The 24,982-nt window shown below is 36.6% G+C and overlaps 4 protein-coding genes and 3 long non-coding RNA genes across 9 annotated transcripts; 5 read left to right on the forward strand and 2 right to left on the reverse strand.

Moving 5' to 3' along the window:
- The first annotated feature begins 2,577 nt into the window (after nt 1–2,577).
- LOC125213100 lies at nt 2,578–3,129 on the forward strand. The gene is made up of 3 exons (XR_007174856.1): nt 2,578–2,614; nt 2,755–2,807; nt 3,043–3,129. It is a non-coding gene; the product is annotated as an uncharacterized LOC125213100 (long non-coding RNA).
- Nucleotides 3,130–3,960: 831 nt separating this feature from the next.
- LOC125214110 (pentatricopeptide repeat-containing protein At1g62350) lies at nt 3,961–6,246 on the forward strand. Of its 3 annotated transcripts, none has more exons than XM_048114993.1 (4): nt 3,961–4,332; nt 4,841–5,500; nt 6,010–6,085; nt 6,216–6,246. In XM_048114993.1, the coding sequence occupies exons 1-2, from the start codon at nt 4,042–4,044 to the stop codon at nt 5,258–5,260; spliced, it is 711 nt and encodes a 236-aa protein (XP_047970950.1). In that variant the 5' UTR covers nt 3,961–4,041; the 3' UTR covers nt 5,261–5,500; nt 6,010–6,085; nt 6,216–6,246. The 3 variants fall into 3 exon arrangements, with proteins under 3 accessions (XP_047970950.1, XP_047970951.1, XP_047970949.1); XM_048114994.1 differs by lacking the exon at nt 6,216–6,246 and having other exon boundaries at nt 4,841–5,263; nt 5,345–5,500; nt 6,010–6,214; XM_048114992.1 differs by lacking the exon at nt 6,216–6,246 and having other exon boundaries at nt 6,010–6,214.
- Nucleotides 6,247–6,304: 58 nt separating this feature from the next.
- LOC125214108 (calcium-dependent protein kinase 2-like) lies at nt 6,305–10,066 on the forward strand. The gene is made up of 7 exons (XM_048114991.1): nt 6,305–6,328; nt 7,708–8,383; nt 8,484–8,780; nt 8,869–8,984; nt 9,058–9,353; nt 9,532–9,631; nt 9,714–10,066. Exons 1-7 carry the CDS (start codon nt 6,317–6,319, stop codon nt 9,828–9,830), a joined length of 1,614 nt encoding a protein of 537 aa, XP_047970948.1. The 5' UTR covers nt 6,305–6,316; the 3' UTR covers nt 9,831–10,066.
- A 784-nt stretch (nt 10,067–10,850) lies between these two features.
- LOC125212334 lies at nt 10,851–11,716 on the forward strand. Its single transcript, XR_007174646.1, has 3 exons — nt 10,851–10,968; nt 11,109–11,264; nt 11,545–11,716. It is a non-coding gene; the product is annotated as an uncharacterized LOC125212334 (long non-coding RNA).
- Nucleotides 11,717–14,332: 2,616 nt separating this feature from the next.
- LOC125216500 lies at nt 14,333–14,794 on the reverse strand. The gene is made up of 2 exons (XR_007175423.1): nt 14,630–14,794; nt 14,333–14,470 (listed from the first exon to the last, which is right to left on the reverse strand). It is a non-coding gene; the product is annotated as an uncharacterized LOC125216500 (long non-coding RNA).
- A 515-nt stretch (nt 14,795–15,309) lies between these two features.
- LOC125211700 (protein-lysine N-methyltransferase EFM3) lies at nt 15,310–19,102 on the forward strand. Its single transcript, XM_048111606.1, has 8 exons — nt 15,310–15,586; nt 15,676–15,743; nt 17,059–17,178; nt 17,869–17,942; nt 18,029–18,086; nt 18,168–18,269; nt 18,523–18,634; nt 18,733–19,102. The coding sequence occupies exons 1-8, from the start codon at nt 15,525–15,527 to the stop codon at nt 18,851–18,853; spliced, it is 717 nt and encodes a 238-aa protein (XP_047967563.1). The 5' UTR covers nt 15,310–15,524; the 3' UTR covers nt 18,854–19,102.
- A 306-nt stretch (nt 19,103–19,408) lies between these two features.
- LOC125210775 (F-box protein At2g26850-like) lies at nt 19,409–21,980 on the reverse strand. The gene is made up of 5 exons (XM_048110361.1): nt 21,476–21,980; nt 21,302–21,381; nt 21,034–21,212; nt 20,507–20,581; nt 19,409–19,791 (listed from the first exon to the last, which is right to left on the reverse strand). Exons 1-5 carry the CDS (start codon nt 21,917–21,919, stop codon nt 19,604–19,606), a joined length of 966 nt encoding a protein of 321 aa, XP_047966318.1. The 5' UTR covers nt 21,920–21,980; the 3' UTR covers nt 19,409–19,603.
- Between the last annotated feature and the right edge of the window lie 3,002 nt (nt 21,981–24,982).

Below are 24,982 nucleotides of genomic sequence, written 5' to 3' on the forward strand. Positions count from 1 at the left end.
GGTTTAAGAATTGATAAGAAAGGTTGGAATTCCACAAGAATGAAGAGTGATTTTTGAAGCTCATTTAGGGGAAGTTAAATTCAACGAAAGTTTGTCTATTTTCCATTTTTTCACCTTTTGAGATAAAATTTCAATTGAAATTGTAGCCTGAACTTCGAAAATTGGTGAGCTTTCTTAGATACCTATCTTTGACTTTTATGCAAAAATTATTGAAAACGCAGTCAAAACAATGGAAGGATAAAATTGCATATAGAGTTCAATTTTGTAAAAGAATGGTGGAGAGAGATTCTGAAGATGAGTTTCTTTCACAATTAAAAAATAAAAAGGAGTGGAGCGGTGTTGACAAAGCAGAGAGGTGAGATAATTTAATATTGATAATATATGCAAAAGAAGTAAATAATTGTCTGACGTGGAATGGCGCTTATCAGTCGCCCAAATCAGTCGCTCAATGGATAAAAATATATCAGATAAAAATCTAAAATAATAAAATATGGCCGATTGAGGGGGGTGTGGTGGGATAGAGGACGACTATGTATAAATGGATACATACACAATCTAATTCTAATTTCATTTCAAGTTATACTCTCTAACTTCATTTTCCAACCTTTTATAATAGAGTGAACTACATAAATAGTACCTGATCTTTTACTTTCGCACATAAATGGTACATGATCATTATTTTATATCGTTTTTGGTACCCAGTGACAAAAATAACCCTAGGTACCAAATATGTGATTTCTTTTCATGAAGGATATTTTTGGAAATTTCCATTAAATAGTACCAAATATGTGATTATTTTTCTTCCTTTCTTATTTCTCTTTTTTTCTTCTTTCTTTTTTCTTCATTTTCTTCTTTCTTTTTAGTATTTTATCTTCCTTTCTTTTACTATTTTTTCTCTCCTTAGTTTATGTTTCTTATTCCTTCTTTTTTCTTCTTTCTTTTTAGTGTTATATACATACATCTAATTGCATTCATAATATAAATAAAAAATAAAAATATCTAATTAAATTAATTATTTAAAGTAATTAAATCAATTGAATATTTTTTATTAAATTATTTTATATTCATTTTAAGGTTGAAAGACCTAACTAAAAATATTCAACTTTTTATATCATTATGAATACATTCAAAATGTTAAATTTTTATTAAAGCTATATTGATTAGCTACTAATTTGATGTAAAATAATAATATTTATTACATAATATTATGTGATTCATAATTTATATAATTATACTACAATTATTTATTAATTACTATCAGTTTTTAGTATAATAACAATAATAATCTATATTGATTAGTTACTAATTTAATGTAAAATAATAATTATAACTATTACATAATATTATGTGATTCATAATTTATATAATTATACTACAATTATTTATTAATTACTATCAATTTTTAGTATTATAACAATAATAATCAAATATAATTATAACTATAATTATATTTAAGTATATTTGAATTATATTAAAAATAAAATAATTATTAATTTATAACATCAAAATAATAATATTAATATTAATTAATAATAATAGTATAAAGAATTAGGAGAATGAGAGAAGATATTATAATATCACTTTCGGTACAAATTTTATGTATGCCCAAAATACCCTTTATGACATAAATGGAAAAATATATTTGTTTAAAGGGCATTTTGGGAAGAAAATTGCATCAGGTACCAAAAATGTGATTTATAGGTATCAAAAATGTTATTTATAGGTACCAAAAATGATATAAAATAAAGATCAGGTACTATTTACGTGCGAAAGTGAAAGATCAGGTACCATTTATGTAGTTCACTCTTTATAATAAATGAATCCCAACCATCATGATTTTAATTTGGACTCCAAATATTGGCAATTATGTTTGGTAAAAGAGTCGGAATACTGCTAGATCGATGGATTGAAACTTTATTCAGATGGATAATACCTCATCTTATCCATTGATAAGATCAAAACGATAGCTTAATAACAAATGTCAATATCGAAGACTGCGAAGTTTCCGACATGCAACCTTCAAAGCCTTGACTGGAAATGAAAATAAGGTGGCTGCTACTGAACAACAAAAAGTACTACATAGAGGGATTTAAGATGTTGGCACCCATTTTCATCAATGTCTCAAATGACCATATTCTCGTCAACAACCAAAGGATCAAAGTCTTTTGGGATAAATTTGCCTTAAAGTACAGCGAGTCGAAATCTTATGGATACAAGGGTGTGATTACAATCATCTCCCATTTACGAGCAATAGTAGCAAGAGAACGTGAATAGTCTTAGTTCTAAAGTCGAAGAAAATCCTCAACTTGCTATATGATCCGATAAAGTGGCTAAATTCTATAAATGGGAAGTTCTGCAAAAATGGTTCCACAAATAGGTAGTTTTTTTTTTTGTTTCTGGAAATGGGTGATACGCATTCTAAGAATGCGTATTTCAAATACGCATTCTTAGAATGCGCAACTAAGCTGAATTCGGCAGTCAACTAGAAAAGTCAAAATTCAAACTAAATACGCATTCTTAGAATGCGTATCTCACTTGAATTAAATTGGGCGTTCCTCATCTCACAGTTGCATTCAATTCCACCCTTATGCCCCTGTGGAAGAGAAAATAGATTGTAAGAAATCACAAGATTTTTTAGGCTTAGTGAATTTTAATTTATGAGAGTACTATATAAGTAGTACTAGTGGATAAGAATTTCATTCTCTATTTCTATCCCCACTAACCTTGAGATATATGGCATTCCTCATCTCACAGTTGCATTCAAGCTGTATGATTTGAGACAAACTGGTTTCATAGAGCGAGAAGAAGTAAGTGTCTAGCTCTATGGAAATTGAACTTACATTTGTTAATTAGAGCATGGCAGTTGATGAGATATTTAGCCAAACTGTATTATAATTGATAAACGTGTGCGAAGATTCACAAGATGTTCAAATGTATCGAACAATTGACATATACATATCAGAAAATCATGCCCTATTTATCTTTCTGCTATTTCTAATAAAATGTTCAACACATGTTAAGTAGACTTCAATGATACTTCAGGTCAAGCAGATGGTGGTTGCGGTATTTGTTGAATCTGAAATGGAACTCTCTGAGGAAGTCTTGGAGCAGATAATTGATAAAGTAAGACTCTTACCAAAATTTTCATAAGTCTATAACACGCCTAATCAGAAAATGCATTGTTATCATTACATCTTTGTTAACAGACATTTGAGGATGCTGATGCTGATGGAGATGGAGGAATGCCCAATTTAATTCAAGTGAGATACGCATTCTAAGAATGCGTATTTAGTTTGAATTTTGACTTTTCTAGTTGACTGCCGAATTCAGCTTAGTTGCACATTCTAAGAATGCGTATTTGAAATACGCATTCTTAGAATGCGTATCACCCATTTCCAGAAACAAAAAAAAACCTACCTATTGGTGGAACCATTTTTGCAGAACTCCCCATTTATAGAATTTAGCCCCGATAAAGTAGACAAGATCAAATGTAAAATGTTGATTAAGAGCACTCCACAATAATAGTATGAACATGTTGATGAACTATAAGAATGAGTCACGACTATGCACCAAGAATTGTGGAGTAGTACTTAAAAAATTGAAATCTGATAAGTAATTTGTTGTTTAGTGATTTTGGTTTAGTAAATTATACTAATAAGTTAAATAAACAAAATTAATTATAATTGATTTCAGATTAATTTGAAGGATAGAGTACTTATATCTATGGCCAATTGGCCATGATTTTTTACGGATAGAATCTGAAACTGTAAAAAAATTAGAGAAATCCGACAATGATTTTTTTTAATCAAAAAATAAATACATTGTACTCCTACTAATAAATTCAGTTTTAAATACAGTATACAATAATTTATTTGGATTTTTTATTTTTTTATTTTTTTTTGGTGTATAATACTTCTTTCACAGTTAGTCAGTTCTAAATTCTAATACATCTAACAACAAATCCCCAATTTCATGCACTCTCCAAATTCGACGAAAACAGAAGAAGAATTCTAGATTGCAGGTGCCGAAGGAACCGAGAGAATGTGGCGTCAAGGGCGGAATCTGCTAAGGCGCCAATTGCATCTGAACACTGTCGATTTAAGGCGCGCTGCGAGCGGGGCGGCGTCTAGCCCTAGCCTGTCGATATGGCGGCGGAGGAAGGAGATGGGGAAGGAGGGTTTGATGGTGGCGAAGGAGCTCAAGCGCCTCCATTGCCACCCCATGCGCTTCGAGCGCTTCATGAAGACTCATGTCTCACGCCTCCTCAAATCCGACCTGGTTGCCGTGCTTGCTGAGTTTCAGCGCCAAAACCTCGTTTCTCTCTCGTTGAAGGTTTTATATACTTTTTCCCCTCTTTGTTTGTCATTTTTGAGTTTAACTGATTGAATCAGCTGCTGATGAGGTTTTATGATTGATTTGAATCATCATTTCACGTGATCTGTACGTAGAGAGGTGTAGTCTGTGATTCGATGACTGATTTAGTGATTTGCTGCATTTGTTTGGATACATCGATTGTTTCTGTGTAGTTTATTTGGTGCATTTTTGTAATAGAGCAATTCCTTTTTTTATTTACTTTCATAAAAAAAAACAAAAACAAAAACCCCCTAGAGTAACATGAATGCTTCACTTTGGTTTATCTATGACAGCTGTATGATGTGGTGCGGAAGGAAATATGGTATCATTGACTAGTTTTTAGTCCTCATTGCATGACTGATTTAGTGATTTGCTGCATTTGTTTGGATACATTGATTGTTTGCTGTGTAGTTTATCTGATGCATTTTTTAAATAGAGTAATTCCCTAGAGTAACATGAATGTTTCACTCTGGTTTATCTATGACAGCTGTATGATGTGGTGCGGAAGGAAATATGGTATCGACCGGATATGTTTTTCTATCGCGATATGCTGATGATGCTTGCCAGAAACAAAAAGGTCGATGAAGCTAGGATGGTTTGGAATGATTTAAAGGGGGAGGAAGTCCATTTTGATCAGCATACATTCGGAGATCTTATTAGAGCCTTTCTGGACAATGGATTGCCAGATGAAGCAATGTGGATATACGATCAGATGAGAAGTTCACCTGATCGCCCACTATCATTGCCTTATCGTGTCATATTAAAAGGGCTAATAGCGTACCCTGATTTGAGGGAGAAGGTGAAGGATGACTTTGTGGAGTTATTCCCTGACATGATTGTTTATGATCCTCCTGATGATCTTTTCAGTGATGAAGGCCATTCAGTAACGGATTTTGAGGAGGATTAGAATGTATTGCTGTTATATTATATATAGTCACGCATTTGAATATGCAATGGTGATCAGCTGACCAACTAACTGAGTTGGTTACAGAATTGAGATAAAGCTTCAATGGTTCTGCAGAGTTGCTCAACAGTACTGCCACTTTGGAGTTTGATGGTCCATTTGAATCGTAGGGGAAATATGTATTTGATGGCACAGCTGCAGCTATTCATCATAAAAGGGGTCCCTAAGATTATTGGCATCCAAGTACGTTCTGTGCCTCTTCAGATTTTAGTCCTCATTGCATGACTTGTTTTTTGTATTTGATCTTCCAGTTAAGGATAGTAAATTAACCCCTTAAGATGCTGTTTTTAACCATGATGAATGTTATTTTACCATTGCAAAGAAATCACTTTAATTTGAATTAAAGTGTGGAAACTTTTGTAACAGAATGTAGCATAGCTTATAGGAATTACTATTATTGAACTCGTAACTTCCTCATTTTGGTCGTTAAAAGGAAAATCTGGTGTTTGACTGATGAACAAAATAAGTTTGGACCTAGCTGATTATAGAAGTTTTAATACTATGATAAAAATATCACAGTTGTATCATTTTTCCGTGTCCTTTTGTGGTTTTGTGTTGTTCATTATGCGTGCAATCTGCAAAGATTCTATTCGGCTAACAATTTTGAAAGTTTAACCAACTAATATAATTCTCTCTTTCTTATGTTGTGTTTTGTTTGTCTCTCTAATATGATAACTGTTCAACACTGGCAGAATCGGAGAAGACGACGAGGCCATCCTAAACAGTTTTCAAGTGGAAAGAGCAGGGTGCCATCAAGTTGCATCTGCTGTATGACTTCTTCAACTTGCTGACTTTCTTGTTTGCCATGCGCTCTTTAAAAGCTTTTGGATCCAGTTACATTACTGAAATGATCATCATAAAGCAATGCCATTAATCTTAATTCCCTTTGATTGATCAGTGCTCAGTGAAGTTAGTTAATTGGCAATTTAGCATTATCTCTACTTCCTCTTTGATGTGCCCTATCAACTAATCTACGCTGTCGATCATTCATCATTGTACATGAATTCAAAGGTAAGTTAAACTATTTTTTTTTATCATAGTAAAGATAATTAATTAAAACTAAATAATAAAAATAAGACATTTTTGCTGTTATTTATAACATAAGAACGACTTTGCCAGATTAGGGATGTCAATCGGGCTAACCCGTTCGCGTTCGGGCCAACCCACTCGGGTTGCTGGGCTATTTGGGCGCGGGCTATTCGGGTTATGGATTTTTCGGGTTATAAAATTTCAACCCTAACCCTAAACCGCCGGGTTTTGGGCTAACCCATCGGGCTATTCGGGCCTAAAAGCTTTCGAAAATAATTTCTTGTATCGAAATTTTCTTCTATAAAATGATTTTAAATTTTAGATACTTTTTTTCTTTTTAGTTAGAATCATATAAAATCTTCATATTTTCATAGTATTCTACAATAATACTTGGAGAGAAGCATTTCATCTCGATCAACTACTACATAAATTAAAACTTGTGTTCGTGTCATTATTTTGGCATTGTTCGTAACTAATTCTTTGTGAAAATTAAAAATCATATCTTACATGAATCATTATTAAAATGATAAATATATTAAGATTTTGATGAATTATTTCTTAATTTTGTCTTGATTGGCTTTGGTGGTGGTAAGACACTAGTGGCAAATGATGGGACGGTGGAATAATGAGTTGAGGTGGAACTTGAAAGCTGATATTGTGGGATCGAGTGGAAAATTATAGAATGAATATTGAATAAGACTGATGATTAGGTAGAAAGATTGAGGATTCAAAAATATTAAAAAAACCCCTTAAAACTTAATAAATTTTAATTAAAAGTTGCAATCCATCGGGCTGACCCGCAACCCGTTTAACCTGCCAATCCATTCGGGTCAACCCGTTTAGCCCGTTTTGTATTCGGGTAATAAAATTACAATCCTAACCCGATCATTTTACCGGGTTGTTCGGACCGGCCCACGGGTTTCGGGTTGAATTGACATCCCTACGCCTGATATTTCAATTATATTATTTCCATATTTTAAATGGGTAAGAATTTATTTTCTCTTTGATTTGGCTGGTATTCCTATATTATCTAAGAAAATATGATCATATAATAAAGATACATTCTGACTTAGCATCAAGCGAAGGAAAAATGGAACATGAAGAGTTCGCTTATGAATTAGGAGTGGAAAATAGGATCACAAATTCGTTTAGCAAAGAAATAAATCCACATTAGATCTTGACATTAATAAAAAATCCAATTTAATTTTGCCCCCTATCTTCCCCTCCTAAAATCTCTCCAATGGAGCGACATCCATCTCCCTCCCCCGTCTCCTCATTACTCTCCTCCATGCATACTTCTCTCTCCTCCCCTTGTGATCTCACCTCCAAAAGAAACTCCTCCCGCCCGCCCTCTTCCCCAGGGCTCCCCGATTCCAATGGGCAACTGCTTCTCCCAAGCCGCAGAAGACGCCCAGCCCGCCACCGACGACACCGCCCCCGTCCCTGCTCCCGCCGATGAATCCTCCCCCATGACCCCTCCCCAAACCGCCACCACCACCCCGGCCTCCCCCAAAGCGGCGGCCCCGGTTGGCCCGGTCCTGGGGCGGCCCATGGTCGACATCAGCGACTACTACACGGTGGGGAAAGAGCTTGGGCAGGGGCAGTTCGGTGTGACCCACCTCTGCATCGACAAGCACACGGGGGAGCAGTTTGCGTGCAAGACCATCGCGAAGCGGAAGCTGGCCAACGAGGAGGACGTGGAGGATGTTCGGAGGGAGGTGCAGATCATGCACCATCTCACGGGGCAGGCCAACATCGTCGACTTGAAGGGGGCCTACGAGGACAAGCACAACGTCTATCTCGTCATGGAGCTCTGCGCCGGCGGGGAGCTCTTCGACCGCATCATCGCCCGAGGCTACTATACCGAGAGAGCGGCCGCGTCTCTCATGAGGACCATTGTGCAGATCGTCCACACCTGCCATACCATGGGGGTCATTCATAGGGATCTCAAGCCCGAGAACTTCTTGCTCTTGAATAAGGAAGAGGATTCGCCTCTCAAGGCCACGGATTTCGGCCTCTCCGTCTTCTTTAAACAAGGTAAATTATAACCATCAATATTTGGTATGGAATTATTGTCTAGTAGGAGTATATAATTAAATGAATTAATATTGAGATAAAATGTTATTGCATTTGGCAGGAGAGGAATTCAAAGATATTGTGGGAAGTGCATATTACATAGCACCAGAGGTGTTGAAAAGAAACTATGGACCAGAAGCTGATGTTTGGAGTATTGGTGTCATGCTCTACATTCTTCTCTCCGGTGTCCCTCCTTTTTGGGCAGAATCTGAGACGGGCATATTCAACGCGATTCTACGAGGACATGTAGATTTCACGTCGGACCCATGGCCGTCCATTTCAAACGGGGCGAAGGAGCTAGTGAAGAAGATGCTAGCTTCAGACCCCAAGCAGAGGCTCTCAGCAGCCCAAGTGCTGAGTATGATCTACTACCTCTCACAATTTACAAAATATTATAATGCATAGCATGATAATTTATCCGATTCATGTTAATACTATATACACAGATCATCCTTGGATTAAGGAGGACGGAGACGCACCAGATACGCCACTCGACAACGCGGTCTTCAACAGACTCAAACAATTCAGAGCTATGAATAAGTTCAAGAAAGCTGCATTGCGTGTAAGTATATGATTTTAACACACTCTTGATAGCAAAATGAGTACTACTACTAAAACATGGGTGAAAAACGAAGGTTATCGCGGGTTGCTTGTCGGAGGAGGAAATCATTGGGCTGAAAGAAATGTTCAAGGGAATGGACACAGACAACAGCGGAACAATAACGCTGGAAGAGCTGAAGCAAGGTTTGTCCCAAACGGGATCAAAGCTAACAGAGTATGAAGTCCAACAGCTGATGGAAGCTGCCGATGCTGATGGCAATGGCACCATTAGCTATGAAGAATTCATCACTGCAACAATGCATATGAACAGAATGGATAAAGAAGAGCATCTTTACACAGCATTTCAATACTTTGACAAAGACAACAGCGGGTAATTCTCATTTGATCAACCCTGATTTTGAACCTAAATGCACGAACTTTCGCTCCATTCTGACCAAAAATGACATTAAGTTCGTGTATTTATTCACAACTTCGAGACTTCACGTGCAAAACCAAAGTACATACACCGTTCGTGTATTTTACGTGTTTGCTTTTGTTGGCATCATCAGGTACATTACGATTGAAGAACTAGAGCATGCTCTCAAAGAATTCGGCATGGGTAGTGACAAGGACATTAAGGAAATCGTCTCCGAAGTTGATGCTGATAATGTAAGAAATACTACCATCTTTCAAACATATTCTTAGACAATCTTTCAAACAAATTCAAATTGGATGTTTTAAAAATGTGCAGGATGGTCGGATCAACTATGATGAATTTGTAGCGATGATGAAGAAAGGTAATCCAGATATGGCAATAAATAGCAAGAAAAGAAGAAGTGGTGTTTTTACTGAGGTCCCCGAAGACTAATTTATGATATTTAAATATATTATCACCTTGATGGAGGGAAGAGATAGGCTTTTATGTACAACTATATTTAGATTTGTAGCATTTTTAACATGTATACTGATGTATCTAAAAGGGGAAACAAGAAAAGGGACGAGTTTTCTTCTTCTGTTCCTTTCAGCGACTGAGTGAACTCGGTGGTGTAGCTTTACGACTAATATTCATTATCATTTAATATTTGAAGAGTATTTTTCTGCTCATTCTCTATTTTTATAAATTTATCCCATTTTAAATAAAGTCTACGAATTCTTTGTAAAAGTTGATGATGAGCTAAAGAAAATGAAAATTACAAATTATGAATAAATTCATCATTTTTGATAGAATGGAAAAACTCAAACCCAAAAAGAGTAATACGCACAATCAACAAAACAAATACACAAAATAGCAAGACTCGAGAAGGTGAACAACAAAGAACAAGGATTCATTATTGTATAAAGCTCTACCACATTTATGAAATTAGGAGTGAGTATATGTGGAGCATTTTTTAATTTAGACAGATATAAGAACTTAAATTTTATAGAAAAACGAACTTGAACTGAATTATTCTAAACTAAATATTAATACAAAAAAAGTACAAGTTGGGATTACCAAAAATAGTGGACTTATTTGTCAAACAAGGGTGTTTCAAAACTAGGTAGTACTAGTATTTAATTTATTATTTTGTGCCTATTTTTTCATTTGGGGATGGAAGAATGCTGAGACACTAATAAAAATTTACTTGCTCAATGCTTATTTTTAAGCACTTTATATAAAAATATGTTCTCTTTATTTTTGAGAGTATACGTCCCAAATTAATTAATCCCATGCAGTTAACCTAATGGTTTAATTTATAGTATATGACTGTGGTTTAATTAATTTTTGTTAAAGAGAGAGAGTGGGAATTGACCATTAAATTTTAGTGGTGAAAGCTGGTAATTCTCCTTTCATTACATATTTGGTGAGGAAACTGAGTGGTTGAAGATAATCCATATACTTATTTTGTTTGTTTATGAATCTCATCATATATATATATACACATATAACTCCATATAATTTTTAGTTTGATGATTCACAAATCATAAAGAGTTGGGCGGTTTGATCTCTTTCCATGGACACCAGGGTGGTAAGCTTAACATCTTTGTCCAGCTATTTCTTTGCCTATATAAAATGTACTATACATGAAATATCTCATCATGATCTATTAATGAATATTCAAGAAATTAACCTATTTATACATAGTTAAAATATGTAAATTTTTGGCAGAAAACTCGGGTGGGTTCAGTGCCTCGATTCGGAGCATGGGACGATGGAAAGAGTGAAACCGACTTCTCTGAACTGTTTATGGAAGCTCGCGAAAAAAGGAAGTACAAACACTTGACCACCCGCCATAGCTTCAATAAGACTCCTCCTGTGCCCATGGTAAGATCACTATTTCTTTCATTTTTCTACGTACTCAAAAAATTACTCCTTCGTAGTAGTTTATTTCTATTTATAGACATTTCTTCACAACATATTATTATTACCTTCAATACATCAATTTAATTGGCCATGTATTACTACTAAGATGTTACTCTTTCATCATGCACAATATATCCCAACCAATATTATTAAAACTTATGTCACACTCGTTTAAGTCTTTTTTTTACAGCTCAATTGACAATAATATTATATATATGTATATACTCCTACTATTTTGCAGCAACGAGCGAAAAGGAAGGAGAAAAAGAAGAAGAAAAGTGTTAGTTGGTTTTGTTGTTTATTTAGGTGTTGAATTCCAAATTTTGTTGGTTAGTGATTGAGCAAATATTGTAAATTTGTAACCGAGTTTCTTCCTCCCATTTTTCAAATAGAGTGCCATGATTTTTCACTTACGCATACGTATATATACATACAGTACATACAAATGTATAATACTCCACATTTCATCCTCAATTATTATTTTTATTCTAAGTTAGTTGTAATTTATGATTCCAACTTTAAAAATTTTAAATGATCCGCAAAAGTGACATAGTCAAACTCTGAAAAATGCCAAAAAAAAAATGCCAAAATTTTTATTTCATTTTAAAATTTTCGCTGGAGTTTATAAGAATAATTATTAAAAAACAAGTTATACAACATTTAATATTGTAGTTATAAATACTCCTAAATAGTGACGTGCGCCAATTTCTATTTCTTTGAGGTTGGTGACCTCACTTTGTTGGCTAGAGCTCGACCACTAAAAGCATCCACAATAAGGATAGTCAAGCAATCGCCTAGCTAAAAACTTCTCCTGCCACATCATTAGGACTATAAACTGCACAATAATGGACTAGAAACTGGATTAGCACTAGCCACAATAAACAAAATAATAAATTCATATTATAAATTACAATCATGCAAATACATAATTAAATTTACGACAGAGATACAAGAAAATGCAACCATTTTAGTTAAATGAAAAAAAGGTGACTCGTCGATTTCTCGCCGAAATGTCGCCTGCAATGGCGGCTATCCGACCGGCTAACGGATTGGCTAGCGCCTGGCGATCGGCGAGTTCATGCCAATCGGCTTGCCGAAACAACTCTCGCCGGTTGCAATGGAGGCTAGCGGATAGGCTAGCCGATCGCGAATCGGCTAGCCTCCATTGCGGATGCTCTAAGAGCATCCACAATGGTCGGCGGGCGACCGGCTAGCCGATTCCCGGCGCTGGCCGGTCCGCTCGCCGAACCATTGTAAGCGGTTAGCGTGGAATCGGCTAGAGAATCGGCGAGCGCTCGCCGATTCCCGGGCGCTGGCCAAAGCGCTCGCCGATCCGCTCGCCGCCATTATAGGCTGGCGATCGGCGAGCGATCGGCCAGCGCATTTTTTTTAATTTAATATCCGAAACACTATATATACGCGATTTGAACGTCATTTTCATTTGCACCGCTTGTTTTAACGAGCTTTCTCTCTCTTAATTTCTGTACAAGAGCAATAACGCGAAATGAGTAACGCGGGTGGTAGTGGTGGTAGTGGTAATAGTGGTAGGGATGCCGAGGAGGAGTTCGAACGGCAAGTGTTGGAAGTGTTAGAGGCCTATACGACCCGCGAGGCATAGCGGCTGTTACAAAGGGCCTTGCAGCCGCCGGTACCTCGACCTCGACCCATTGTCCACCGCCGAGCAGTGATTGATCGGGATCACCAAGCTGCACATCAGCGGCTATATGACGACTACTTCGTTTCGGAGCCGCGGTTTGGGACCAACCTTTTCAGGCGACGTTTTAGGATGTGCAAGGAGCTGTTTATGCGTATCGTTGACGCTTTAGAGCGTCGATACCTGTGTTTCCAATTCAGGTACGACGTGGAGGGCAGACCCGACCACACAGCTATACAAAAGTGCACCGCGGCTATCGGACGGTTGGCCTACGGAGGCGCGAGCGTACATGTGGGACGAGTACCTCCACATTGGTGAGACGACGCCCTGCAGTGTCTGAAGTATTTCTGTGAGGGCATCGTTGAAATATTCAAGGACCAGTATCTTCGAAGCCCTACCCGGTAGGACTGTCGGGGATCCTGATGCAGATGCACGGGGAGAAGCATGGGTTCCCGGGGATGTTAGGGAGCATAGATTGTATGTATTGGGAGTGGAAGAACTATCCCGCTGCCTGGAAGGGGTTCTACACCACCGGCTACAAGGGAAAGAATCCCACGATGATCCTCGAGGCCGTAGCTGATTATCGGCTATGGATTTGGCATGCGTATTTTGGGGTAGCCGGGTCGAACAACGACCTCAACGTCCTCAACTCGTCGCCACGGGCGTTGGTCCGGCCATCAGTTTTGTCGCCAACGGCAACCGGCATGATATGGGCTACTACTTGGCGGATGAGATATACCCTAGGTGGCCCGTCTTTGTGAAGACGATCAGATGCGCAAATGAGGACATGAAGACCTACTTTGCAAAACGGCAGGAGTCGGCGCGCAAGGACTTGGAGCGCGCATTTGGTGTGCTTCAGGCTCGATGGGCGGCAGTTGAGGGTCCAACGCGTTTGTGGCATGTCAACGCCAAGCCACGGCGTGGCCACCCCCAACGTACAAAAGGGGGTACCTCACGATGAAATCGGCCGCCTCCAGGCACATGCCTACATGCACCAAGTGAATGCTCATATTCAACTCCAAAATGATTTAATTGAAGAGTTGTGGGCGCGGAGGACTGCACGGCGATATTTTTTGTTTTATGTATTTTTTTTATTATGTAATTTTTTTTAATTAATGTAATTTTTTTTATTTTAATGAAATTAATGAATTTTTCCGTATATGTGTCGTAAATTTAATTCCGTATTTTGTGTTTAATTCCGTAAATTTAGTTGTTTTTTAATTTTGATTGTTGTGGCTAGTCTATTGTTTGTCCAATTATTTGTCCTGATAATGTGGCAGGAGAAATTTTAGTGCTGATGATGTGGCATGAGGAGTTTGTGGCTAGCCTAAAGCCATTGTGGATGGTCGCGAAATGTCACGTACCCATTAGCTCAAATACGAAAAGTAGTACTAGTAATACCAAATGTTTTGCCAGATAGTAAACCACTCAATTTACAAATTTAATCACTGAGATTAACTACAGAATATAAAATCAGTGAAGACTCATCGTCCTTGCATTCACACGCACAATTCTGCAAATCATACGAAAGATAAATCATATTTAGGAAAAAAAAAAATCAAAGATGAGTAATTCAAGTTTATAGGAAATTCACATGAACTTCATTTTGGTGTGAAAAAATAACACATCAAAGAGACTAAAATGAAAAGGATATTCAAATTTATGTACCTACCATAAGAATAAACTTTTAAAAAACTCTATCTTGACCGGTGAAAGAAAATCCCACAGGGGCGACCTGAGAACACATGAATCACCGGGCCTCGATTGAGCTGAAATTGCGATATATGTACTCTCATGACGCCCCTGCCGAACCTTTTCACCATCTTGAATCCATTGTGCTAAAATACTTATACCAATTACACTATGATTTGTTTCATTATATAGGAATCCCCAACCCAAATAATTGGGTGTACTGCACCTTTGGTACTTGAAAAGAAATAATGTACATAATGAATATAAATGTGTACTAGTCTTGTACATCTTGTTTGTACTCTATCACGTCGGAGTTTCTTCCGTGGAAGGAATGAAGAATATTCAAGTTCGGTCAATGGAATTTATTCAAATATCTATATGTATTTTTTGGTTAATTTTTATTATTATTATTTCATGTTCTCTAGTCTAGGTGATATTTCAAAATTTGAAATTTATGAATTCTCAATTTCATCGTTGTAACTCCACTCCAATAATTTTTATTTTTAGAAAGTTTGGTGATTTCTTTATTTTATTTTTGTTTAAAAGATAATTCGCACACAAATATTAATACTTTAGTTTGATTTTAATAATTTTGAAGGAATTAACTGAATATAATTGATTCGAATTGTCTAGATTGGAGGAAAAATTCATAAGTTGAAAATATTACTGCTAGTACTTAATACAATCGGTAAATATTAAGATAAATTAATAAAATCTAAATTTTAAGATAAAATTGTAAAAAATGGGTGTATAGATTTGATTCTGGATAATTTTAGCCCTAATATTATGTCATTTTGTGATCTCCAAAACCTGTCAACTGCAGTCTTGGTGCCTGTAAATTGTAAACTAGAAAATCGAGAAGTGTTGAGAGAGAGATGGACAGTGGAGAAGAGAACGATATGGTTTGCTTGGATGAATCTTTCTTCATCAACGACAAGTATTCCTCTTTTTTAAATGCGCTAAATTTCACATCCTTGTTTTTAAACGTGTTTTTTCCCTAAAGATTTAATTTTTTTATGCTTGCAGCTACCAAATCGCAAGGTTTACATTTGGGTCACAAATTCTTGAACTCTACTGCCTCCAGTCCGCCTCAAGTGAGTTCCCACTTCCCTATTCTTCCATTTGCTATCAGAAAGTTGCGATTCTTTAACTGATGCTTATGTGAAAAGCCTGCTTAAGTGGTAAAAGGCAATAATCTGTGATCTTGTAGCTTGTGAAATAGGTAGCATATAATTTAATAAACCTTAATATGCACTCCAATGTATTACAATTGTGGTGAGATTGGGGGAGTTGGAGCATTTTAAGAGTCAGCTAAGAATTTTTAGAAGTTGAAAGGGTTTATGGGAGTGGCCAAGTTGCTTATGGTGGTGGAGGCTGTTACTTCATTTCCAGTGGTAGCTCATTGTAAATGTAGGATTCCCGTGCAGGTTGTTGCTCAAAATGCTAAATTTGTTTGACAATTCTAACAGATACAGTGTTATTACCTTGTTAGTAGTGTCCCGTGCTGTTTGTTGCTCGAAAGGCTCGATTTTTTTGAAAATTCGGTTTCTAGCATAATATTCCCTCCGTCCCCGATTAAGAGTCACACTTTTCCATTTCGGTTTGTCCCCAGTTAAGAGTCACACTTCATTTTTACCGTAAATAGTAAGTAGGTCCCACATTCCACTAACTCAATTCACTCACATTTTATTATAAAACCAATATAAAAAATGGGTTCCACATTCCACTAACTTTTTCAACCAACTATTCTTTACATTTCTTAAAACTCGTGTCTGGTCAAAGTGTGACTCTTAATCGGGGACGGAGGGAGTAACACATTATGTAATTGTTAGTGGTTTCCCGTGTTGTTTGTTGCTTAAAAATGCTCATTTTTTAAAATTCTAAATAATAAATCGTCGTGAACTTTTTGTTGTTGTTTCGTGATGTTCTGTTTGTTTCTCAAAATGGCTGATTATTTTAAAGTTTTAATATAATTAAATGTTATGAACTTGTTGGTGGTGTCCTCTGCTTCTGTTGCTTAAGATCCTTGATTCAGTTGCCTGGCTTCAGAAGTTATGTGATTGTGACTGAGATATACGGCTGATTTCTCTTTAGTCTTCATCTGCTTTGTGTTTTGCAAACAATTGAACAAGAAGAGGGCGGAAACTGGAAAGTGAAGGGTCGTTAATTACAGCTTCAATGTAAAGTTTATCATATCAATGTTTTTTTTGTGTGAGCTTTTCCGGATAGATAAATTACAGCTTCAACTAAGAAGGATCACAAATTGGTGTCAATGTGTATTTTACATAATGCATAAGTGAGGTGAAAATAGATGGGTAAAATATTAGGAAAAGATATGTTACTGCATTGATATCTCTCGGCTTCATCAGATAATATAATACACTGAGGTCTGACCGATATATGTGGCAGCTGATTTTGATTTGACAGGGCAGATGGTATGGCCTGGAGCAGAGCTCTTGAATAATTATCTCTCGAAGAATTCTGACATTCTGCGAGGGTGTTCTGTTATCGAGCTTGGCTCTGGTGTTGGTTAGTATCTGTTGCTTAAATTTCAAGGGTCAGCCTATAACATTCTGTTTCTGCTGCCGATGGCAAAGAATAGGAAGACGAATCCGTCGTTAGCTCCATATTCATTACATGTCACGTGCTCGATTATATTGGAACTTCTAGTGCAGCTTAGAGTGTAGCTATGTGACTACCTTTCAACATAGAAAGAAAAGGAAATTGGTTATAACTCTTCTCCAAGAGAGATTGTGATGAAATACTTTTCACAGGAGATGCCATTATTAACTTCACAAACTATAGAAAAATCTGTCTTTTAACCAAATAGATAATCTTGGTCAAAAAATACATGAACTTTGTATGCTCGATGATAGTTTTCTAATGGGTACCCATATTGTTGGATTTAGTCACACAAAGTTTGCTGTACTTCGGATTTTTTAACTCGTACCATTAAAAAGCTACCATTGAGAGCTTTCTCATGCTGAATGGTGGAGTACTAATATTTACAAAAAAATTTCCATCTTTCAACCAAGATTATTTATTTGGAAAATCCAGCCATGGTTTGCGTATTTACAGGCAATTAACCCTTACATTAACAGATGTTTATAATAATCATGTTCTAGAAAATGAATGAACTGCTACACACATAAACTCTGGGCCGACCTTATTATGCTGTCACTCGAGAATGAACTATTTTCACTAAACTCGATGGTGCAGGCATCACAGGGATACTCTGTAGCAGATTTTGTAGGGAAGTAGTTATGACTGACCATAATGATGAGGTTCTTAAGGCAAGGTTATGCAATATTCTCATCGCTTGAGTGTCTTTGAAGTTTAGATCTCTTGCTGACATGCTCACTTATGTCGAAATGTTCAGATCCTAACAAGGAATATTGAGTTAGACGACTCTTCAAAGAATTCAGCTTGTTCTGCCAGTAAGTGAACTTGCTTCAGGATCATGTCTCTATGTTTTGGAGTCGATTGATATCTATTAATTGTCAGTTTTTTTATTTCAGAATTGAAATCTGCAAAGCTAGAATGGGGAAATTCTGAGCAACTCGATGACATATTGCAGAGGCATCCAGAAGGATTTGATCTTGTTGTTGGAGCTGATATCTATATCCTTGTTACATTTCATGTTTATATATGTTTTTTTCCTAGTTAATTATATTTTTTTTCCGCACGTAATAGAGGAAGTCAAGGTGAAAGCGCATAAAGTTTCAATCCATCGTATACTCCTTCATATACTTCGATGCATATTCTAAAAATGAAGAATCTTTTATCCCAAGAGAAAATGTACCAAGTCTAAAAAAATCGTTCATTTACCTAGTCCTCGACTTCTTAATTGCTATTGCCTTGACAGTTTTGCAAGCTTTCAGCAAGCCAGTGTTCCTCTGCTCTTTCATACTGTTAAAAGGCTCCTCAATGTCGGCCTCAAGAAGAATTGTCGGTTTATACTGGGCTACGTGTCACGAGCCAAAGTGTAAGTACTCCTCTGGATTTAGGATATTCTCAACATCATTATCATGAGTCGTGGTTATGAGCTTTGTGCACGTGCTTGATTTACTGTGTATTGTGCAGAATGGACGATATGGTTATAGGAGAAGCCTCTCGGCATGGACTGCGTATAACTGAAGTTGCTGGAACTCGTGCTGAGATAAGAAATCTTGGTGGAGTTATTTATGAAATTACTTGTCCATGACTCATCAGAAGCGAATCCACGACTCAGATGGAGATTGATATCTGTTCATGGCGATTTTGATAGTTTTTGTTCTCTTGAGAGTCGTTTTGAATGAATCGGGTTAAATTTTTTTCCGGATTAGAAATTTTCTACCCTAATCTTTTCTCCCGATTTATTTGAGTGGACATGTCACTTTTAGACTGGATTGATATCTCTAATCCAATATGTATGGAAGAGTATAATGATGAAATGAAGCAGATTTTCGTATAATCAAATCAATTTTTGTTTTATTTATCAGTATGCTAATTTTATGCAGTCTAGAGAGATATTGGAACAAAGTGCTCATTAAATAAAAAAATGCAACAAAAGTCCTGCACAAAAGTAGAAGATAAGCAAAGAGGAGAATATTCCACAAGTTGTGAGGAACTTACCAAAGAGAATGATAGGATATACAATTCTGAGCACTTGATATCAGTGTTATTAGTTAATATTTCCACAAGTTTGGTGTAAGTAATTTTTTATTTTAAAAAAGAATTTGATTATTTGTCACCAGTAAGACAGAAAATGTGGAGATACTGAATCCAAAAGTGGTATACTTGCAATTTTATGATCAAAAGTGGATACATAAGAGTAGTACATTATACATTTGTATATTCCCACTTGGGCTTTATCTTACATCTAAGAATTAAAGGAGGCATCATATAATAATGATACAACCTCAAAATAATTTACCTACAACAAATAATGTAACTACTTTTCCTCAACATTTTATTACTGTAAAACTTGAGCAGGCCACAGCTTCTTCCACATAGAGATCTCTTCTTCCCCTCTCAGTTTCCGAATCCCTCCGTAAAATCCATCCGTCTCGTTTCCTTCTTCTCTGTGCTCTCTCCGGTTGATGAATTTTTGCCTCCAAAGGGATCCCGGTGTGTACTGCCTGAACTCCAGCACCACCGTGTCTGCACCGTTACCAAATCTCCACAAGTTAATCAAACTGAGCTTATAAATGTAACAAATTCAAAATCTGCAGACAGTTTATGCATTTACTGGCAGTTAAACCTAGCAAGAATCCAATCTTGTTGTCAAATTTTAAGGTTCATGATGAAACTCTAAGTTTAGTAATATAATCTTAGACTACACCAGTCATCATCATACAGCAGCAACTCAGCCTCAACGCGTTGCAGATAAGTGAAAAGCACGATTACAACAAATAAATATTTGAACCATAAAGACACAAACAAAAAACAAAATAAACATAAAGAAAAGTAGAGAGGTCCCCTTCATATTGGTTGGCCATAAGCATCACATTGAGACAGCACTCATGAGTTTGCTGCTCGAGATTACGACAGGCTAAGTCACGAGCTATTTTAATGGTCCAACGATAGGCACAAGGGGAACCCCACAATGCACGAAAAATGGGAGCCAAATGATATTTAATGACCACCTTCTTTAAAGAGATATAATATGGCTTTATGAGTGATGAGAATGAGATCTCACAAATGATATTTAGACACACATGACCTCTCAGTATCTCTTGCCTAGTAATCCTACTTTTCGACTAAGTTTATTTCATCTCCAGCGTTTACTATCAGGGGGCGTTTATTTTGAGCGATAGATTAATTGTGAATTTGTTTGACCGTTTTATCAACGTAGAAGATATGGCAGCAAACTCACCACTATCATGACACCGGCAGTAACTGGCGTTCCCATCGCAAGTTTCCAAGTGGCCTATAACACCGTACCACCAACCTGCACACATTTGCAAAACATTTTCCATTCAGCTTGTGCCATCATCTATTCGAGATAATTTCTAGCCTATTCGATAGGAATTTTCAAACAAACGACAAATGAGATGCATTAAGAGTTGACAAGAACTTCCCATCAAGCAAGAATGAAAAGACATGCCACCTTCCTCTTTTAAGAAAACAAGGTTGAATATATCCAAAAGTTTGAAGAAGTCAATTATGGTGTGAGTTGAAAAGGAAAGGTAAGTTATTGGCTTGGACTTCAAATCCTTTTATGAAGCTTCTTGGTAGATATGCCACTCACACCTACCACACACATACCATGTGATGCAAATGAAAGAACTAACTCACACACACCATATGAAAAAAGCTACCAACACTAACTCGTTTGTGCCAAGAGGGAGAAATCAATACCATATGATTCAAATGAAAGAACTAAAAGAGTATGAACAATACCATATGGGAACTCTTTGTTTCGTCTCCATTGGATCTCGATGTGATCCTCAGGGTGGAGGTCGTGCAAGCAATCCGAAATGTGAAGATCGTGAGGTGAAGTGTGGACAAGGGGAGCCCTAAACCTATCCCATGTCACACCACTCTCAACAGCACTTGCTCTTGCTCCATGAGCAGGATATCTACACACCAACAAATCAAAACAACCATCTTTTAACACTATGCATCATCACAAAATCCTTAGCCTCAATCAAGCATATGTCATTGTAACCTGGCATTGAAGGTGTCAGTTTTCCTATCATAGCTCAGCATAGCATCATAGCAAGACAACATAAATCCCACATGACCATTCTGCACACACACACACACACATCAACAACAAGATCAATCAACACTTGTGTATGACAGAAATCCAAGAAATCAACACAAACTTGAAAATACAAACCTCACGGTTATAAACTTGAGCAGGAAACCAGAACTTTCCAGACTCAAGAGCAAGATACTTGGACATAACCGAATCAACGGCCGTGAAGGAGCTCCTCCTCCTCCCACCACCGCCGCTCAATCCAGATCTAATCAACCCCCACAAATACCCCACCACCCCCTTCTGCAGCTTCTCCCCATTCAAGAAAGAAAGCTCTTTTCTTGAAGCAATAAAACACTCCCATTCTTTGGCCGCAGCAGCCCCAAAAATCCCACCCCATTTCCCCTCCATATGCTTCCGCCACAGATGATCGCTCACGCAGCCGTCTCTCAGGGAAGTGCACACGCTCGCCATCCTGCACAGCCCCTCCGGGGGCAGCTTCTCGAGGATGCATTCCAGCACCAGGTCAGGCAACTCCAGCACCGACATCGCCGTTGCTGCGGAAGGCTTGGATTTGGGCGACATTATTGAAGTGAGGAATAATGAGAAGAAGGAAGTGATCAAGAAGAGAAGAGAGAGTGTAGCATTTCACAATCTTGCTCTCAATATATAGACTATAGAGAGAGATGAAGAAAAAAATACACCCCACAGGCCCCCACACACACACGCAAGTATACGTGTGAATTGTAGAGTCAATTTACAGTGTTGAAAATTCTTGAAGAGAGGTGGCTTTTAATTGGCCAATTAGAGTGGGATTAGCAGAAGCCCACCTAACTAAAACTGTGGGGCTATGAACAAAGAAGCAACAAAATCTTTTTCTAGTAATAAAAAAGGATTATCTTCAGACACGTATAAAGATCCTTTCTCTTCGAAATGATCTTTGCCTTAAGCAGGCACGGAATCTAAGAAGACTCAAATTGTAGCATTCGAGGTCGGCCAAGTTGTTATTGAGTTGGATTCGAATCAAATATTTAAGAATTCAGAATTGATTGGATGATGAAAATTTGATTGAATGTATATATAATTGGAAATGGGTTTTTGATTAAAAACTGTCAACAAAAAAGGACACAATTTTCTTTTCAAATTATTCATTAGAGATTTGCTAATTTTTGTTTATAGTAATTAAAAGAGTTCAATCTTCACTCACACAAATACACAATATTAACATTTTAAGTAAAAAATATTAGTGTGGTGGCAAGAAAAAATTATTTTATATGGGAAAGTATACTACATTTATCTATAAACAGTAAGTAAGTACTTACTATTTTTGTTTACTGCATATCATAATCACTCACATATGGTACTAGTATTAGTACTAGTATTATCTATTCTCTTATTCTCTTAGTTACTTTTTTTTTATATCTTACTATTCCCTTACTTACAAACAGTAAGTCTATTGCTATTGTCGTTCATCCACGTAGTACTCCCTCCGTTCCATAAAAGTTGAGACAAAACTTTTGGGCACGGAGGTTAAGAATTTATATTAAATAAATAGGAGAGATGAAAAAAGTAGGAAAGATAAGAAAGAGTAAAGTAAATGATGGAATAAAAAATGAGTGATTAGATGTTTTGTCTTTTGTTAAAAAAGGAAATGACTCAACTTTGTTGGGACGGGCTAAAAAGGAATACGACTCAACTTTTATGGGACGGAGGGAGTAATATTTTTATTTTACTGTATGTCATAATCACTAGTAGATGTGAGCCATTTTTCACTTAACATAAGTATATATCCTCTCTTTTTTTAAAACTCGTGTGCTTTCTTTCGTATCTTACTCTTCATAGATGTAGTAGTAACCTAGTGGTATAATATGTTTTTTAAAACAATAAATTTGGGATTTATGTTTATTGGAGTAGTAATAGTCACTTTAATATCATGTTTAAATTTCAATTATTTACAAAATATTCAAAATTTCGTTTTTTGTACTACTCTCATGTTACCTCAGTTTAAGTGCACGTCCAATTTATATCATTTGATACTACAAATCATTCTACCTATGATATCAATTAAGAAATCGTTAATTGGTTGCAAGGCCTCCAATTATTAGTATATTACGCTAATTTATCAAACATAAACTTTTATGAATCTTCCTACAAATTCTAACTTCAGCCAAATTAAAATTAATGTACATCACTTAAAATTGATGATATTGCAGTAGAATAAAGAGGTGGAAAGTTCAATATTCAAAACAATATCGTTTTAATTATTAATAGAAATATAAAACATAATCAGTTTTCAAGTTACTTCTCCTTTTCTTATCCATTGTAATCCGCGTGGACCAGCGTTTTGGTGTCCCAAATCTTGGCCACCAACCAAATAATGCAATAATTAAGTAATTAACTATTCTTTAGCTCCTAAAAAGAAGTAATTGATTATCATTATCCTAATATAAGAAGATTTAGTAGAACCTACAAATCCATAAAAACTAACCTTATAAGAATTTATTAGCTAACTAATGTGATTCTCGTGACTAATAGTAGATTCGGATGATCCATGAGGTCGGTTAGCGTGGCGATATTAAATTAAATAGAAAGTTAGGTAAAACAAATGCTATGCCAATAATTCAAGAGAATAATTGTGGTTGATTGCATTTCTTTTAAGTGATTGTGCAAATAAGTGACACATTGTGAATCTCATGTGATATTGCGCAATTCGACTAGCTTAGCAAGTAGGTACAGATTGGCATATCCAAGCGGGTCCGGAAAATTCAATTAAATTTGGCATTTAGAGCCATACTCACCACAATCTAATAGTGTAGCAGAACGCAAAAATCGAATTCTAAAAGAGATGAATGCGTTGCTACTAAGTTCAGGATTACCACATAACATGTGGGGGGATAGACTATTTTAACAGCCAACTATATCCTAAACAAAATTCCACTCAAAGGAAAAGACGTCACTCCTTATGAGTTGTGGAAAGGTAGGAAACCATCCTACAAATACCTCAAAGTGTGGGGGTGTTTGGCAAAGGTGATGGTTCCCCCGCCCAAAGAAGTTACAATTGGCCCTAAAACAGTCGATTGTATCTTCATTGGATATGCACTTAACAGTAGTGCATATAGATTTGTTGTTCACAAGTCTGAAATATCGACTATCATAGTAGGAACAACAATCGAGTCAAGAAATGCCGTATTTCTCGAAAATACATTTCCTTGCAATGACAAAGAAGAAGTCCCAAACAATTCTAAGACAAGAATTGAGGATGAGGCTACTAGTTCTAAAACAGTGGATGAAGCCACTAGTTCTAAATCCACGGATGAAGAGCCTAAATCGCGCAAGCGAGTGAGACCTGATCCAAGTGATGCAGTACTAAGACGTGGTAGTAGGGTCAGAACACCAAAAACATTTGGTCCTGACTACATTGCATTTATGTTGGATGAAGAGCCAACGTCAATAAAAGTAGCATTCGATGGCCCAGACGGGTTACATTGGAGAGAAGCTGTTCAAAGCGAAATTGACTCAATTTTGCTAAACCACACTTGGGTATTGGTTGATTTGTCCGAAGGTGCGAAACCTTTAGGGTGCAAATGGGTGCTTAAAAGAAAATTTAAGGCCGATGGAACAATGGATAAGTATAAAGCCCGATTAGTT

The sequence above is a fragment of the Salvia hispanica genome, chromosome 3 (assembly GCF_023119035.1).
Source record: "Salvia hispanica cultivar TCC Black 2014 chromosome 3, UniMelb_Shisp_WGS_1.0, whole genome shotgun sequence".
Lineage (NCBI taxonomy): Eukaryota > Viridiplantae > Streptophyta > Magnoliopsida > Lamiales > Lamiaceae > Salvia > Salvia hispanica.